Raw genomic sequence first — 15,954 nt, forward strand, 5'->3', positions numbered from 1 at the left:
CTCACACCTCGATAAGCATCGGAGCGATACGTAACGAGGAAGACACGCATCGCTGACAAGACTCGGCGCAAAGATAGCGAGACAGACGGACAGATAAGGTAAGGAAAGAAAGACGAGGCGTTCACGTAATACCGACCCCCGGCGTCAATGCTCGACATGATCAATCGCCCCCCATCCCCCTGCCCTTCGTACCGAGTGGAAACCGTGATCCAGGAACAATATTGCGGCAGTGTTCTTACTTCAACCTCGCAATTTCCACCCCTCATCGCCTGGTTCTGGTTCCATTCCTCCCAGAAGAATTCCGTTCCGTTCCAAGATGAAATCCTTATGAAAAATCACCCGGAAAACTTATGCCTCTCCCTCTTTCCCGCAAACTCGGAGAAACCCAGAGATATCTTTGAATCTAGCATAAACTTGCCATCTACACCGGAAGAGCTATAATTATAAGCGATATAAATATATTATCGCGCGATGATGATACCGTTGCTTAGAGCGCGCGATAAATTAGTCGCAAACATAAACAGAATTAATCACGATTGATGCAGTGTGTATATATACACACAAATCTATTTTAATTTCTCGCAAGCGTATGTTGAGATAAAATCACTAGTGTGTTTACAATGACATTATAATGACTTTTTCGACAACAAATTGCTAACGAACGTGGCGCGTGCGTTCGTGTTTGTTTGCCATATAGCGAATGCACATAATCATTTTACGCGGGGCTTGGGACAAAATTGCATTTCAAATTCCATCACAATTCGCTTTTGGCTTCTGGACGCTGGTTTTCAACCGACGCACGAGTTGAATACTCCGTTAGCGAACGGGCACATTTTTCGCGGTTTTTTTTCCTTTGCTTTCAGGATAAAACGAGCTTTAACTCTCTCGTCGTCGCTCTTTCATCGTCGACCTTCGTCCATCTCTCGGCTCGTCTGGCCGGGACGGTCCATCGCTATTGTCACTCAATTATGCATTCAGTATCTCGTCATCGGCAGTCAAATTTGACAATGTTCTATATACCTATCCGCGTGCATGACGACAGTTATCAGCGGGGTACATAATCATTTGTAAACTAACACGTATGCGAGATAGATCGTGGACATCGGCCACGATAATTTGAACACTCTCTCGTTGCATTAAAATACGATTTGTGCGCTTGCATTCGGCAAAGATTGAATTAATAATTTGTGGGAAAACTAACTTCCTGTCCCCTATTCTTTTTTATCAAAATGTGAAATAAACAGATGGGCAATCGCTATTCGCAGCATCTCTTCGTACAAGCAGACACTTCGAAGTAGAGAGAGACGAGCCTGAGCGAAGAGGCTTCTAGAGATCTATTCGGGAATAAAAGGGAAACGGGTGTAAGATAGTCGAGGCATGACGAGTTTTAAATTTCCCTCGTCGTTCCGCGGTCGGGTATCAGCTGGAGGGTCGTAATGTCGGCAAAAATCCAATATCGCATTCAATAAGCCGCGCCACGCGGAAAAGATTCAACCGCCTGCGACCATCCCGGGGCCTCTGGCTGCCACATGACGAAACCACGAAGAGAGAGGGAGAGAGAGTATCTCTTCGCCGCCCCCTTATCCTTGATGACCTAACCCCCTAGGACGGAAAGATTTTTCCTTGTCCTTCTGGTGGAGTGATCCGGGTTATTTCGTGGGATGGTTCATCGAACATCGAGAGAGAGACAGAGAGAAAGAAAGAGAGAACTACGAAACTCCGTCGTCGCGCGATGGGCGATTTTATTTCGCCGGAAACGAACTCGACGAGAGACGACTACGTATAGTACGTAGCGCGGTGGAAATAACGCGGAAACCGCAAACAATGGCGGAGGAAAATTGAGAAGGGAATTGGAGGGACTATCGTCGTTCATAGCTCGGTATTTCTGGAAGCGATTTATCCGGGACAGGTTTTTTTTATCCTACGCAAAACTCCGAATATCCGCGTACCGGTCAGTGTCGAAATGGAATTTGCCATAAATACTCGATCACAACACGAGAACTCGTTTTTTTTTTTTTTTTCGGAGATCACGATAAATCTTCGATCTTCCTGTCGCTGCGATAAATTTATTTTCCGAAAGAATTTTATTTTATTACTCTCTCTCTCTTGTATCTCCTATTTTTTTTTCTAAAATATCATTTTATTACGCGTGAATTACCTTGTATACAGAGATAATTTTCTCTTAGAATTTACCCTGAAAATCATGGTAATCGTGGGACAATATGGTATGGAAGGAATTTTAAAAATATGTTTGATTAATTTTATCATACTTTTAATAAATTTTACTATACTTTTAGTAAAATTAATCAAACATATTTTATTTTATTGTGATAAATATATTGTGATAAATAAGAGAAAATTCTCTCTATGTATAATTTTATTTTGGTGAATGCGCGGAGAATATTATTTGCAAACTATAAAATTATTCTAAAATGTAGCTCTAGATACTAAAAATGCATCGATGCATCATGGCGCAATGCGTATGGGACGTACTAAATAAATTTATAGTCAGATGGATCAACTGGTCGTAAACCGAGTGCGCACGCATGTGTCGTTTGCACGTTTTAGTTCACATCCATTTACGAAGTTTAAAGGTCCCCGTTCCCGATAACAGCGCGGTAATAGGGCAAGCGAAACCAGAGTTGCGAGTATTGCCCAGTGTTTGGTGGTTAACCACGTCAGGATAGTCATTGGCAAATCACCTATGGTGGTCGTGATCTGCCATATATGTAGCTATTGCGTTGGTTGCTATAATAACCTTGAACAATTAAATTTCCGCGTTTATTGTGCGAAGAACAAAGCTACATCCTTATTAGGTACATAATAATTATTGCCAAGACATTTGCATCTGGCGTATGCAGCTATTTAATTGCAACAGAATAAGGGATGTGACAAAAACATAATTGCAGTAAATAACAAATATTTTAAACTTGCGTTAATTGATTTTCGAATGTTCAATTCACGAGTAAAGGCAAGTTGATCAATTGCAAAGTGCGATGTAAAATGATAGGGCTAACTTACGTGTCTTTGCGTCAAAATGCGTCGTTATACCTCTATCTAAACAAAACGTAGAAACAGTTCTCAAACGAGAACCATGTTACGTCTATAGTAAAATAGTAACCGTATCTATCTAATAATAAAGTATAAAGTCATTTAAGAATCGGAATTACGTTCAGATCTCTGGACGGGCTCTCGACGGCTGTTATCTTACAAGAGGGGATACGTCTTACTCTCGGTTATCGATCGAGAAACCATTACTCATCTATACGGGAGCAGGGGCGAAAAAAGGGCCGAGGAAAAAACGAACGTTAAGGATATAACTCGGGGGGAAGGAGGCGTTCCATCCTCTCTGACGTGGAGAGGCGCGAGAAGAGACAGCGCGCGCGTTCTATTCCATTGTATCTCGTATCTTGTAGATACTACCACGTCGAGTATTGTGTCTCGTCAATGAAATCGATTCGATTTGATTTTCCCGTGCAATGGCAGCTCTCTCTCTCTCCTCTTGCTTCATCGGCCATGAATGGAGGAGCATCTCTCGCTCGCGCTTTGTCATATTTTACGCGCCCGTGACTTCACTTCGCCGGAGAAGAGAGATAGATAGATAGAGAGAAAGAGAGCAAGCCCCCGACGCCAAGAATACAAGAAGCAAAAAAGTCAAAATGAAATTTCAGCACGCCCGAGCGAGCTGTACAAAGGGTTCATTGTGCGTCACACGCATGCCCCGTTGCACTGCATGCGCATCGGTGCGGAAACTGTGTTAAAGGATAAAAAGTTATCTTCATGGCTTGAGAGAGAGAGAGAGAGAGAGAGAGAGAGATTTCAAGTATCGATTGCGAGTCCGCTGTCTTTCGCGAAGAGAAAGAGCGCTTGTTTCAAAACATCGCTCGGATACATCCGGGCTCCCTGATATTTTCAATTTCGATCATCCCTATTGGCTATGTGGAATCGTGTTATATCTACGTGAAATATCAAGACTGATGTAAGAATTTATTTCAAAGCGGAATACAAGTGTGTTTGATTGTTCTAATTATATACTTTTTATTTTCAAAGGGAGACAGAGAATTTATCTTTCAATAAAAAAATTTATAAAAATATATAAATTATTTTTAATAATATATACAAATAATATTCTGTATTATATAATATGTATATTATTTGTATTATTATATATTATTTGTATAATGACAATTCTGCCATACAGGCAATAATCTAACGAAGCGTTGAACAGCTATATCAAATATTCCAAAATTCAAATATACGTATTGCATGTGTTTGATGTCAGGAATAAAATATTATATATTATGCAACGCACACTGATAGTCTTATTAAATAATGCAAATATTGTGTGAGAACAAATTTTTTTTTTTTATAAATAACGAACAGTCGATTTCTGCCAAAACGCTTGAAGCGAATGCGTTCTCCTAAAATCGCGTATTAGAACGCGGACGTTTTCCTCGCCATATGGCGTCGTTCGATGTCCGCGTGCGTTTCCAGAGAGAGTTTCAGAAATTTTCTTGTACGCTCTGCTTCTCTTTTATTTTTACCGCTTCGAAAGACGTGGGGTTATACGAGAGGTAAACGGACGGCGAAAGAGGGGTAGAACCGTGACGAAATAAGGCAATCACTATGCATTCGGCGCTCGGCAACGGCTGTGTCCTAAACGAGGGGTGTCGAAAAAGGGGAATAGTCTCGGGAAATGCGCGGTGTACGCGTTGCGTATCTCAAAGCTACTTTACTTCAGTCGCAAAACATCCCTGTTTCAAACCACAAATATTAAATAGCACATCTCTTCCGCGTAAAACAAAAAATTTTAAGTATCTAAAAATTTAAATCTTGATAAATGCCTAATGAGAGAAAGAGACGAGGTAAAAATGCAATAGAATAATAATTTTGGATAAAAATTTAATAAAAATTAATTAAAAATTTTCGTTAATTATAAATATTAATCCTAATTGGCTAATTATGCATTTTTATGTTATACTTCTTCAATTATAAATGTCGAATTTTTCTTATCGAAGATCGATTGCACGCGTGAAACAAAAAATTAAGAGTATCTAAAAATTTAAATCTTAGTAACCTAAAGAGAGAAAGAGATGAGGGACAGAATATTTTAGATAGAAAAAATTTGCGTTGACAAAAAATATTAATCCTAATTAGCTATTTATCTTCTTAAATTACGTTTTATTTTTCTTGTATAAATCGAAGATCGATTGCTCGCAATGCGACATAATAATGCGACACCACGTACGAGACATATCAGAGCATATATACAGAAGCTGGACCGTATACGTAGAGCAATAAATGGTCACCGCGGATGCTTCCGGCATTTCTCTTTATTTCAACATCAACGATCAGCTGATGCTGAGCGTCGTGAGAAATCGGAGCCAGAAAGGCGCTTGCAGATGCGGAAGCTCGTTTAGAAAGAAGCGATATTTCGTTCCGCGACTCCGCTACAAAGTCCGCAAGAAACGAACGACGGTTTCCGGTGGTATTTCTTTCTTAATATAGCCGACGAGGTAAACGGTTAAGCCGTTACGTAAGAGCAATCGCCGCTCTTATCGAAAAACTGCTGTTTCCGATGGAATTTTTTTAATAAAAAAATTCTATCGACAAAAAAGGCAGGGATGTCGACCCGATCTCGTCATGTCGACTGTTCTGCGGACGGCATTTCTAATATTTGAGATATGAAAGAGATAGATCATATCCGAAAGAGGGTTATAATAACGTATTAATCCTTCATAGAGAGTACAAATTTGATAATCGAGCGACTAAAAAAAAATCATAGATCTGTCGAACCTATTATATTATGTGCATATATGCACAATTTTGTATGTAAATATATAATACAATTCTCAATTATGACTCTCAGTTACGACTCTTCGTTATAAATTTAAGAGATGCTACCAAGTTGGCAGTATATAAGACAATGAGAAATAATAATTTAGTTATAGACAATTTAACTTTATAATTGAATGCAATATATACTCGCTTCGTTCCGTAGCGCGCCTTCATTTACGTTCACGATAGAACAAACTTTTCCATGTTTCCCTTTGACAAAGAATAACGAACAGCGAGATAAATGAAAGCGACCCACGTATTTCATATACGAAGGGACGTGATCGTACTATGTAATTGAAACGGTAGTCAAAATACAGAAATATATGCGGTAGGTTGAATATTATGGAGAGGAAAATCAAGAGGAATGTATATTATATATAGAATCGCGATCGTTACTATATTAATTTCAGTTAATCGACCGTAAGAACCAGTCAACCGATCGTTAAAAACACGAGAAGTTCGTCTCGATGGATCCATTTTTTCAAACGTCGCTCATCATCGCGATATAGGACATATCGTGAAAAAGATAATAAAAAAAAATTACATCTCTAAAAAAGATTTATGAAAGATAATCGGACGAGCTGCTACAAAATTATCGCTTCCACATCGAACATAAAAGCTGCCTCTCACAATTGACAAGTTAATTAAGATCAGCGAATTTTAATTTTTTTATATACGATTTTCTATATGAGAAAGATGTTATTTATTAATAAAAAGAAGTGTCGAGAGCGACACACATTACCATCGAAATTTATCACGTGCGTTGGAAAAATTTATCACGCGACGCTGTAAAACAAAAAAAATCGCTCTCTCGCCCTTTTTCCGTCACGGTTCTCACGGTCATGACACCGCAACTCGGGCGCACGATAATTATCGCGGTGACCATCGCGCTCTCGCGCGACACATCGAGGGAAATCAATTAACGGGGACGGGGCCGAGCATCGGGGGGGGATCGATGAGACAGGCGGCGAGATCGATTGTATCGCGTGTCGTGATCGAGTAATTAATGACTCCACGGCGCAACGCGATTAAAGCTCTCGCGTCCGCGGTCACCGTGAATTACGGGACGTACCTATATACGCGACTTCGGGGAACGGAAAACGCAGAGCGGCGGATGAAACTTGTTAGGGCGACACGCGCGCGCGTGCCAAATCATTGCGAGAGAAATTTGCGAACGAAATCGGGTCACAAAATTCGGTCATCCTAGTCATTGCAACAGCACGTGTTCACAAACATTGTAAATATATGAGAGAAATATATATAGACAATGTATATATTAAATATTAATAATGAATTATTTTTTATATTATATATTAATGATACATTTGCATTAATATTTAATATAAAAAGCATTAACATTTAATATATTTCATTTCAGCTTTAAGAAAAAGATACTAATTAGATAGAATTATTAATTAGTAAGATAAATGTAGATTACTAATTACAGAAAATTATTAATTAGCAGAATAATGAGAATATACTGCTTTAAATACGATTTTTAACGAAATTGGACCACAAAATTCGGTCAACCTAGTCATTATAAAGTGTTTGGAAATTGCAATAACACGTGTTCAAACATTGTAAATATAAGAAAAATATAGACAAAAATATATTAAATATTAAATGATGTATTTGCATTAATATTTAATATAAAAAGCATTTCATTATAACATTTAATATATTGCATTTCAACTTTAAGAAAAAGATACTAATTAAATAAAATTATCAATTTATTAAGATATAGATTTAGATTATTAATTAGAGAAGATTATTAATTAGCAGAACGATGAAAATTAATATACTGCTTTAAATGAAATTATTTTTAACGAAATTGGATCACAAAATTCGGTCATCTTAGTCATTACAAAGTGAAATTGCTGCAACACGTGTTCAAAGATTGTAAGTATTATAAGAAAAATACAGAATGTACATAAAATATTGATAAAATACTTTTTGTATTAAATATTAATGATATATGTTTCCACTATATTTAATATAAAAAGCATTTTATTAACATTTGATATATTCCATTTCAACTATAAGAAAAAGATTATTATAATTAGATAGGACTATATTAATTATTATAAGGTAGAATTAGAGAAGATTATTAATTAGCAGAATACACACAAAGTGGAATTCCTGTAATGTTTGTGATGAGAATTAATGTACTGCTGCAAATGCGATTATTTTTTAGGAAATTGGGACACAAAATTCGATCATCCTATAGTTATTACAAAGTGTTTGGAAATTTTATATTAAATATTAATTAAAATGTTTTCACCAATACTTAATATATGAAAAGGATTTCATTAACATTTAATATATTCCATTTCAATTTTAAAAAAGATGACTAATTAGATAGGATTATTAATTATTAAGATAGATTTAGATATAAGTAAGAGAATTAAATATCCTGTTTTAAATGCGATTATTTTTTAATGATAAGATGAACAATAAAGAGTTTAATTGCATGCTAAAAAAATTTAATATTCCCATTTAATGCAACATAACTGTCCGCCACTGCTGTAATTCGCAAATGGGTCTTTAAAAGCTGCGTAATCTCGGCTGTATATCTTGAATGAAAGAAATGTGCGTCTCGATGGCGTTTAAAGGTGAGTAAGATACCGACCCTTCGTGCTGTCTATCAGAAACGAACATATAGTCGGCTTACCGCCCTTCGTATTACACCCCTTACACATAAAAGCGGTTAACTTCTGTCGTTTTCTTCTTCATTTTATCTCAGAGGCAATTCTCGCCGAAATACAGTTTCGCGCGATTTCACGAAATATCTCACGTTGAAAAGCTCCTCGTCATCTTCATTAAAATGATCTCCCCTTTTCATGCACGTCTTTCGTTCGCTTTCAATTTAAATTCCATTATATCCGGCGAATTATTCGTAAAGATAGAATTATCAAACTTGCGAGGGAGAAAATTTCTTTTAATTAAAATTAATTTTATAAATATAATCATAATTTATTATTATATTATTAATGAAATTTATTAATATAAATTACTATTGATAAATAATAATTTTATATAAAATTTTCTATATTTAATGTAAAAATTAATTTTTTTACATTATTCCAAAAAATTCCATTCGATTCTCTTACTTGATACGATTCTCTCTTTAACTCTCTTATCATATTGTATTAATAACTTTATAATATAAATATGTATATATAAAATATGAAGCCTTTTTCATAACTTTATATAATAGGAACTATAATGGTTTTAAAACGGGAAATAATTTGTTAGCAAGGTAAATCATATCAACGCTAATCATAGATCTCGTCGCATTAAAAGTAGACGAGAATGTCGCGAAACAACTGGACGCTAATTCCTTCATTTTCCACCAACGATATTAAAGTCGCGCGGCAAACTGCGGATTAATAATGTTACAACGGGGTAAAACTAACTTCAGTTTATATACGTTATATACGTTTATATACGTTTACCGGAGAAAAGAAGTACGTGTATACGGAACTTGTTAATGAAACTGATCTCGGGGGAAGGGAAGACTTGTCTCTCGCTTGTAATTCGCCATTTACATTCTTCTAGCAGCGCGATTACGAGATGTCTTACCATTATTTCATTATCATCGCATGTTCGTTTACGGTCAATTATACAGGGTGGTTCTAAATAAGTGTAAAAAGTTTTAGGAGATGATTCTTTTGTCAAAAATTAATAAGGAGAGTCTTTCATATTAATTGCAGTAATAATTCAGATTATTTGTACACTGAGAGAATTTTCTCTTAGAATTTACCCTAAAAATCATGGTAATCGTGGGACAATATTGGAATGGAAAGAATTTTATGAGAATTTCTCTGATTAATATTTGTCACAATGAAAATAATAATATATCTATTATAATAAAATATAAAATACGTTTGATTAATTTTACTATGCAGTTTAGTAAATTGAATCAAACATGTTTTATATTTTATTGTGATAGAATATAGATATTATTTTTAACGTTATAAATATTAATCAGAGAAATTCTCTTAAAATTCTTTCCATACCATATTGTCCCACGATTACCATGATTTTCAGGGTAAATTCTAAGAGAAAATTCTCTCATTGTCAGTGTAAGTAGAAGTATATATGTTTATTTGAAAGATCCCACCTTAATTTTCGACAAAGAATTATCTAAAATTTTTCGTACTATTATACTTATTTATACTCATTCTGTTCATATTTTCACAATCGCGACAATTTAATTCAACGGTATAAGAAATTATCGATAATGTTTTCTTCACGCTTCGTGTATCACCGGGGAATCCACGAGTTATAATACAGTATTATATCAGCGTGACATAATATTTTACAAGTAGATCGTGATTACATCCATCAGCGGAATATATCGTCGAACGAGACAATGGAAAATATAGAATCGCGCGGAGAATTTGTCCGAATTGTTTCGCTTTACATTCGGTTTCGGAAATAATGCTCTCGAAATACACGCTTTTCACGCGAGTTCGTCGCATTTATTTGGTATATGATTATAAAAATAAAACTACTTATTCTCCAAAGTCTTTGCGCGCGTGCTAATATGTATTGATTATGCGTAATTAAACGCAACGGTAAAATGCTTCATCACGCGCAGTTATTTACGCAATTGTCTCTCGGTGGTATATTTTTTATTCAAATTACCTGATCGGAAAAATCACTGAAGCTCTCTCGCGTCTCGTTTCTTTTATGCTTTTTCACCATTCAAAAGACACCGGGACGCCCTTTTTATTCCGCGCAATCTTACGGGTTCACTAGGCAAGTGGAACGACGAGCCGTCTTCAATTTCTCGAAAATCAAGAATCTCGAACAAATGCGAGAGCGTACCGTAGATGTAGCAACCGTGGAGAATTCTAAATAAAGATAGCGCGGAAACTTTATATCGGGAGCATCGCATCGCGCTAGATCGAGAAATAGCTCTAGCTCTCTTACCTCGCAAAAAAGGTTTTACTATCAAAGGGCAGGAACTCGTATCTATCGCAGATCAAAGGGGTGTATCAAAGATAGATTTAAGCTCCACGTCTTGGATAAGCAAGTGTATAAAAAGATCCAATTTTACGATCTCTTAATATAATTTTCTCACATATGCTACTTTAAAAAAGAGAAAGAGAGAGATCATCTTGATATATATACCCCCAAATTTTTATTTTACTTTGTACTTATCAAATTACCCGCTGTATAAATTCGGTTCCCTTCTCTTAAATTATACGTTACGCGCATTTTCTCTCTTTCACCCTGATAAGATGAAAATTAGATTTCGCATTAAAAGATTAAAATCTCCCCATTACGATGAATCCCAGCGGCTTGCCATATATAAGTCTCTAAATGTATATGTGTCCTTTATAAATATATCGCGAATCTCATAACATCGTGAGAAGCGAGAAAAGTCGATTTCTCCATTTCTCTTACTTATAATCGCGCGACCGGCGTTAATGGAATTTCGCGGTGAATATCAGACCCTGGGTCGCCCGCCATTTCTTCGCGAAGAAGCTAATACAATCAGGCAAATTTTCTTTATACTTTCTCGCATCAAAGTGCGGTGTTTATGGTGTTTATATCCGGGACAAGCCTACGGGGCTACCGCGTTCCCATTTCTCAAGATTGCTCCCGATTGAAATTTCACACACACAAACGTCATCGTCAGCTGACCGGACACTCTTTTTCGCGACACATGTGCGTGACATACGGCGGCGCGTAACGTGACCCTGAAGGTCCGCGACCCTGAACCGGAACCGAGAACGAAAGTGATGGCCCCGAGTCGAGTCGGCTCGAGAGAGCCTCTTAAGCCCGTTTCACGTCTCTCCGCGCCGGTGTTGCAGTTGCGCAATCGCGACCGCGAAAGTACGCGGACGGAATATTCATAGAGCTGTGTATAAGAGAGACGGAGAGAGAAAGTAAACCGCAACACCTACACGGATTCGGAAAGCCGAACTGGGTTGGCGCCGGAATAAATTTGCTTCTTTTTTGTTTTGGAGATTTTATAGCTGTCAAATCCATAGTCTCTAATCTCTGTAGCACAATCTTGAATGACGGAGAACAAACATGAGAAATCGTCTACACAATTACGTTTTGGATGCTAAATGCTAGGCTCACATTATGATAAATAGAGTTTGTTTTTTATAAGAAATTCCATTCACGATTTAGCGAAAATTTAACAAGAGTTTACCGTTATAATTAAAAAAAGGTAGGTAGGTTGTAGAATTCATATCTCTAATGATGAAACTAATCGATATATTAAAATAAATTTATGATGAGAGTTTATTTATGTGTGCGTTCGTGTTTTATTCAGCGCCATTCCAAACATTCCTGTCTTAAGATAATTCAATGCCAAGAGAATGCGACTATAGTTTTGAAGATTTGTAGAATCAAGACGTAATATTCTTCAGAAACTCGTTTCGCGACATTTGCTTCAATCACTAATAAAGTAATTCAAGAGATATTAAGGCCCTGAAATTGAGTATAATTTTATATCAATTTCTTACGCGCCTGAATTAAAGAAAGTATCGTAAATATGTCAGAGGAAGAGTAGAAATCGTACATGGACAACATGATCACCCGCGCCGTTATAAATAATAAGTTTTCATGCAATCGTTCTCTCATATATATACACAGTGCGAAGAAAATCGCTTTCGCGCAAAGATACGAGTTCTTCTTTCGTTAGATTGCTATGAGAAAGAAAGAGATCCATAATTTATAAAGGCTCATGCGCAAAACTAGAAATTGTAAGAGACATGTCCTTTCTGAATAATTTATGACCAATAAAGTTTAAGTGTAATTAACGCGTTTTATTCAGTTGCGCCTAATTAAGGTTGGCTTTCCCCGAAAAAAATCTTTTTCGCGGAAAATTTTCAGCACAGCCTCTTCTTACTCAAATTACAGACATAAACATTATCAATTTATTTTTTATTTTCTCCAGAGAGAGAGAATCACACCAAGAGAATCACCTTTTCTCTGACTGTTTTGTATTTTCTTCGCTATACCGCGTAAACGTTTCTTTGTTAAAAGGTACACAATGCGATATCGTGAAAAATTCGTAGAAAGAATGAATAAAACAACGCGCAATTGTGAATATTCGACAATGCATGAATAAAGTACAAAGCAAGATAATAACAGTAAGCCCGAAATCTGCCCAAGTCTTTTAAAAGCCCAGCCTCATGATGAGCTATTGCATCTTTTTCATAAAAGCTCGTTTGCACAGAATGCTTTAAACCACTAATGTTTTAATTCTACATTGTGACCGTTTACTCATACTAATAAATAATTGAGCAAAATAATCGTAAAAAGTATAATATACTAATTTTATTATATAATTAAATGTATATATAAATATTTTTATTATACATATAAATATATAATTATATAATTGTGTTTTATATTATATATTTAATTTTATATATGTATAAAAATTTGAGAAAAAAAAAGATATATATATATCTATAATAGCTTCTTTTTGTACATCGTTGGAGATGAGAGTGATCTCGACGGACACCCTTCGCAAAAACTGTGCGGTAAGAAAGCGAATCGTCGTGAAACGTGAAACTATGCGACTCTCTTATGCTTCGTCGTGACGAATTTTACGGTAAATAAAGTACCGGCGAGTAGCGGCAAGCAGCATGGAATAAAGAATAAGGAAAAAGAACTTGCGCAAGAGAGGAGGCGAGTGTAAAATGCCGGGACAAGACGGTGCAACGTAGAATTTATAAAAGGATCGTTTTAACAGCAGCGCAGCGTTTTAGTTAGTAAAAAAGACAAAATTCAGCCAGAAATACGTTCCGGGAATTTAAATACCGATTGTGAGATTTTGCCTCCAGCATCGCTTTAATTCGCAATTTATCATAACTAGCCAGTACAAAACTACGTTACAATATTAATTATTATTTGCTTCATTAAGTCATAAAACTATTATCTATTAAATTCATTTCTCATCAATTTGCATAAAATATCTATTATTAATTAAATAATTCTCACTTCTTCAAAAAAGTATAAATGATTCCACAAGTTACATTTATTTTCCTCGGATAATTATTCAGTCTATTAAAAATTACGGGTGACAGTGATATTCGTCACAATAGCAGCTCAACAGGGGAAAAAGGCGGATGGCTGAATCACGTCTGTTATGACTGCAATAAGATCCTACTTAAGCGAACGCACTGACGCGTATAATTAAGAGCAACCTCACTGTCTCTTCGAAAATGTGCATCCCGGCGTACCTCCGACTCTCTGACACACCAGTTTCCGGAGAAATCGTTCGAAAAAAAAAAAAAAAAAACGAGATGGCGAGTAAAGAAGAAAAAAAGCAAGATCCGACAGAGATTGGCTGTTTGTACTCGGAGAACTCATACATCTTGCTCGCAGCGAAATTCCGCCTCCTTTTCCGGCGCCGCTAACTCGGGAAGAAGAAATGGGAAGTTGTACATATATCTCTTCCCTCCCACCCCTCCATCTCGCCGAAAATTAATTGCATGTTGCGCGGAACGTAATTAGTAATTTTGTTCTAATTAGGGGAAATTACTCCCGGGAGTGCATGGCAGTGAGAGAGAGAGAAAGGAAGCTCTTGCAGGTTATTTATACACGACAAGTCGCGAATCGTGCGAGTGCAAAATAAAGGATTCGTTATAATTATAGCTCTCAATATGAAAAGTAAAAGAGCAGGGATTATATTAAAACGATAAAATTCTAAGATTCGAAAGAAAACCATTGTATATACATATATAATGGTTTTGAATCAATAATTTTATTATATTATATTCTAATTTTATTACTTTATTATATAATATATGCCTATATATATAATACAATAATTTCTTTTATTGTGACAATTAATTATTATCAGAATTATTTTATACATATGTATAATAGTGATAATAATTGTCACAATAAAAAAAAATAAATATATATGTATATGTTGCTACATGTGCTTTTACGATTAGATTTCTTTATAGAAATAAGTTGATGAGATCAGAGCGAAGAAATGAAAAATCGTGAATTATCACGGATATATAAAATTTGACGTGACGTTTAATTTTTCTTACTTCGAACAAAGAAAGCGTCAGATTTGACACAATTTTTCTGCATATTTACGAGGGAACCTAATGTTTCTCCCAGCGCGACCTCGGATAAAAAGGCGCCCCGCCGCGTAACTATGATTTATAGGACGTGCATGACGCTTGTAAAGCGGCCATTGTTCGGTACTTTTTGCAACGACAACTCCCCCCTCCCTTCTTCCCTTCCTCCGCGCAATTGTTCCAGCACGAAGGGTGCATACTATTTTGAGCGCAGCCTGTCAACGACCGAAAATCGGCGGAGAAGAGCGGAAAGGGGTTGCTGATAAATGACCGGTATACAGATGCGTGCGGCGTATTCGCGGCTATATAAAGGCACATTACTTCTCGATCTATGCCGCTAATTAAAGAGGTAATCGCTCGCACGCGAGCGATGATGTGCGAAAAATAGGTGAACGATAATTCCTGTAGTCTGTATAAAAATAGAGACTATAATTATTCTTGCGAATATCTAACAAGAGATATCTAACTTAAGACAGAATCATGTATTGAAAAAAGCAATTTGAAAAAATCCTATTGAACTTACAAGTGCAATTTTTTTTAAAAACACAATGTGTAATTTATAGATTCGATGCTGATGTATAAAATTCTTCTCGTATATAAAACGAGAAACCGCGTGTATCATTTAAGAAAGTACAATGTATAACGTCTGCATAATGTTATACCGTTCCGAGTAACCTGCTGATATTCAAATTACGGAAAGCAAACAAAGCGAATCCGAGAGACAGGAGAAAGAAAAAGTTTCGCATATATTATACATTTCAGGACTTCATCGCGTTGCTTTAATTAAATAGAATGCACATGGTAATGTATATGCTTGGATCCTGGTCTTTGTTTTTTTTTTAATCCGCGCATATGAATCTTTCGAGTCTGTCTGTAACCCATTTCCGTGATATAAACGCATACAAAAGCACAGCGCAGCAGGATCGTCCTAGGATTTGCAGCAGAAATGAAAGAGAGTCGGGGAATGCACTTGCGAGAAACGCGACCGGTCACGTTGAATTTTAATCAACTCGCCAACGGAAATAGTATTCGGTTCGATAGCCAA

At 36.2% G+C, this 15,954-nt stretch overlaps 1 protein-coding gene across 5 annotated transcripts in view; it reads right to left on the bottom strand.

The window, feature by feature from the left end:
• The window catches only part of Pgant2 (polypeptide N-acetylgalactosaminyltransferase 2), a 260,868-nt gene that overhangs the window by 222,046 nt on the left and 22,868 nt on the right, over positions 1–15,954 (bottom strand). The window contains exon 1 of one of the 5 annotated variants that reach the window (XM_083053227.1): positions 10,489–10,563. The exons of the other annotated variants lie outside the window; for them this stretch is intronic. Coding sequence (XP_082909353.1) covers positions 10,489–10,548 — 60 coding nt within the window. The 5' untranslated portion in view covers positions 10,549–10,563. Of the gene's footprint in view, positions 1–10,488; positions 10,564–15,954 lie in introns of those variants that run through there. 5 annotated transcript variants of the gene reach the window in all.

Source organism: Prenolepis imparis, unplaced genomic scaffold, assembly GCF_030444845.1.
Source record: "Prenolepis imparis isolate NDT839.2.m4 unplaced genomic scaffold, iyPreImpa1.0 SCAF_13, whole genome shotgun sequence".
NCBI classification, from domain to species: domain Eukaryota; kingdom Metazoa; phylum Arthropoda; class Insecta; order Hymenoptera; family Formicidae; genus Prenolepis; species Prenolepis imparis.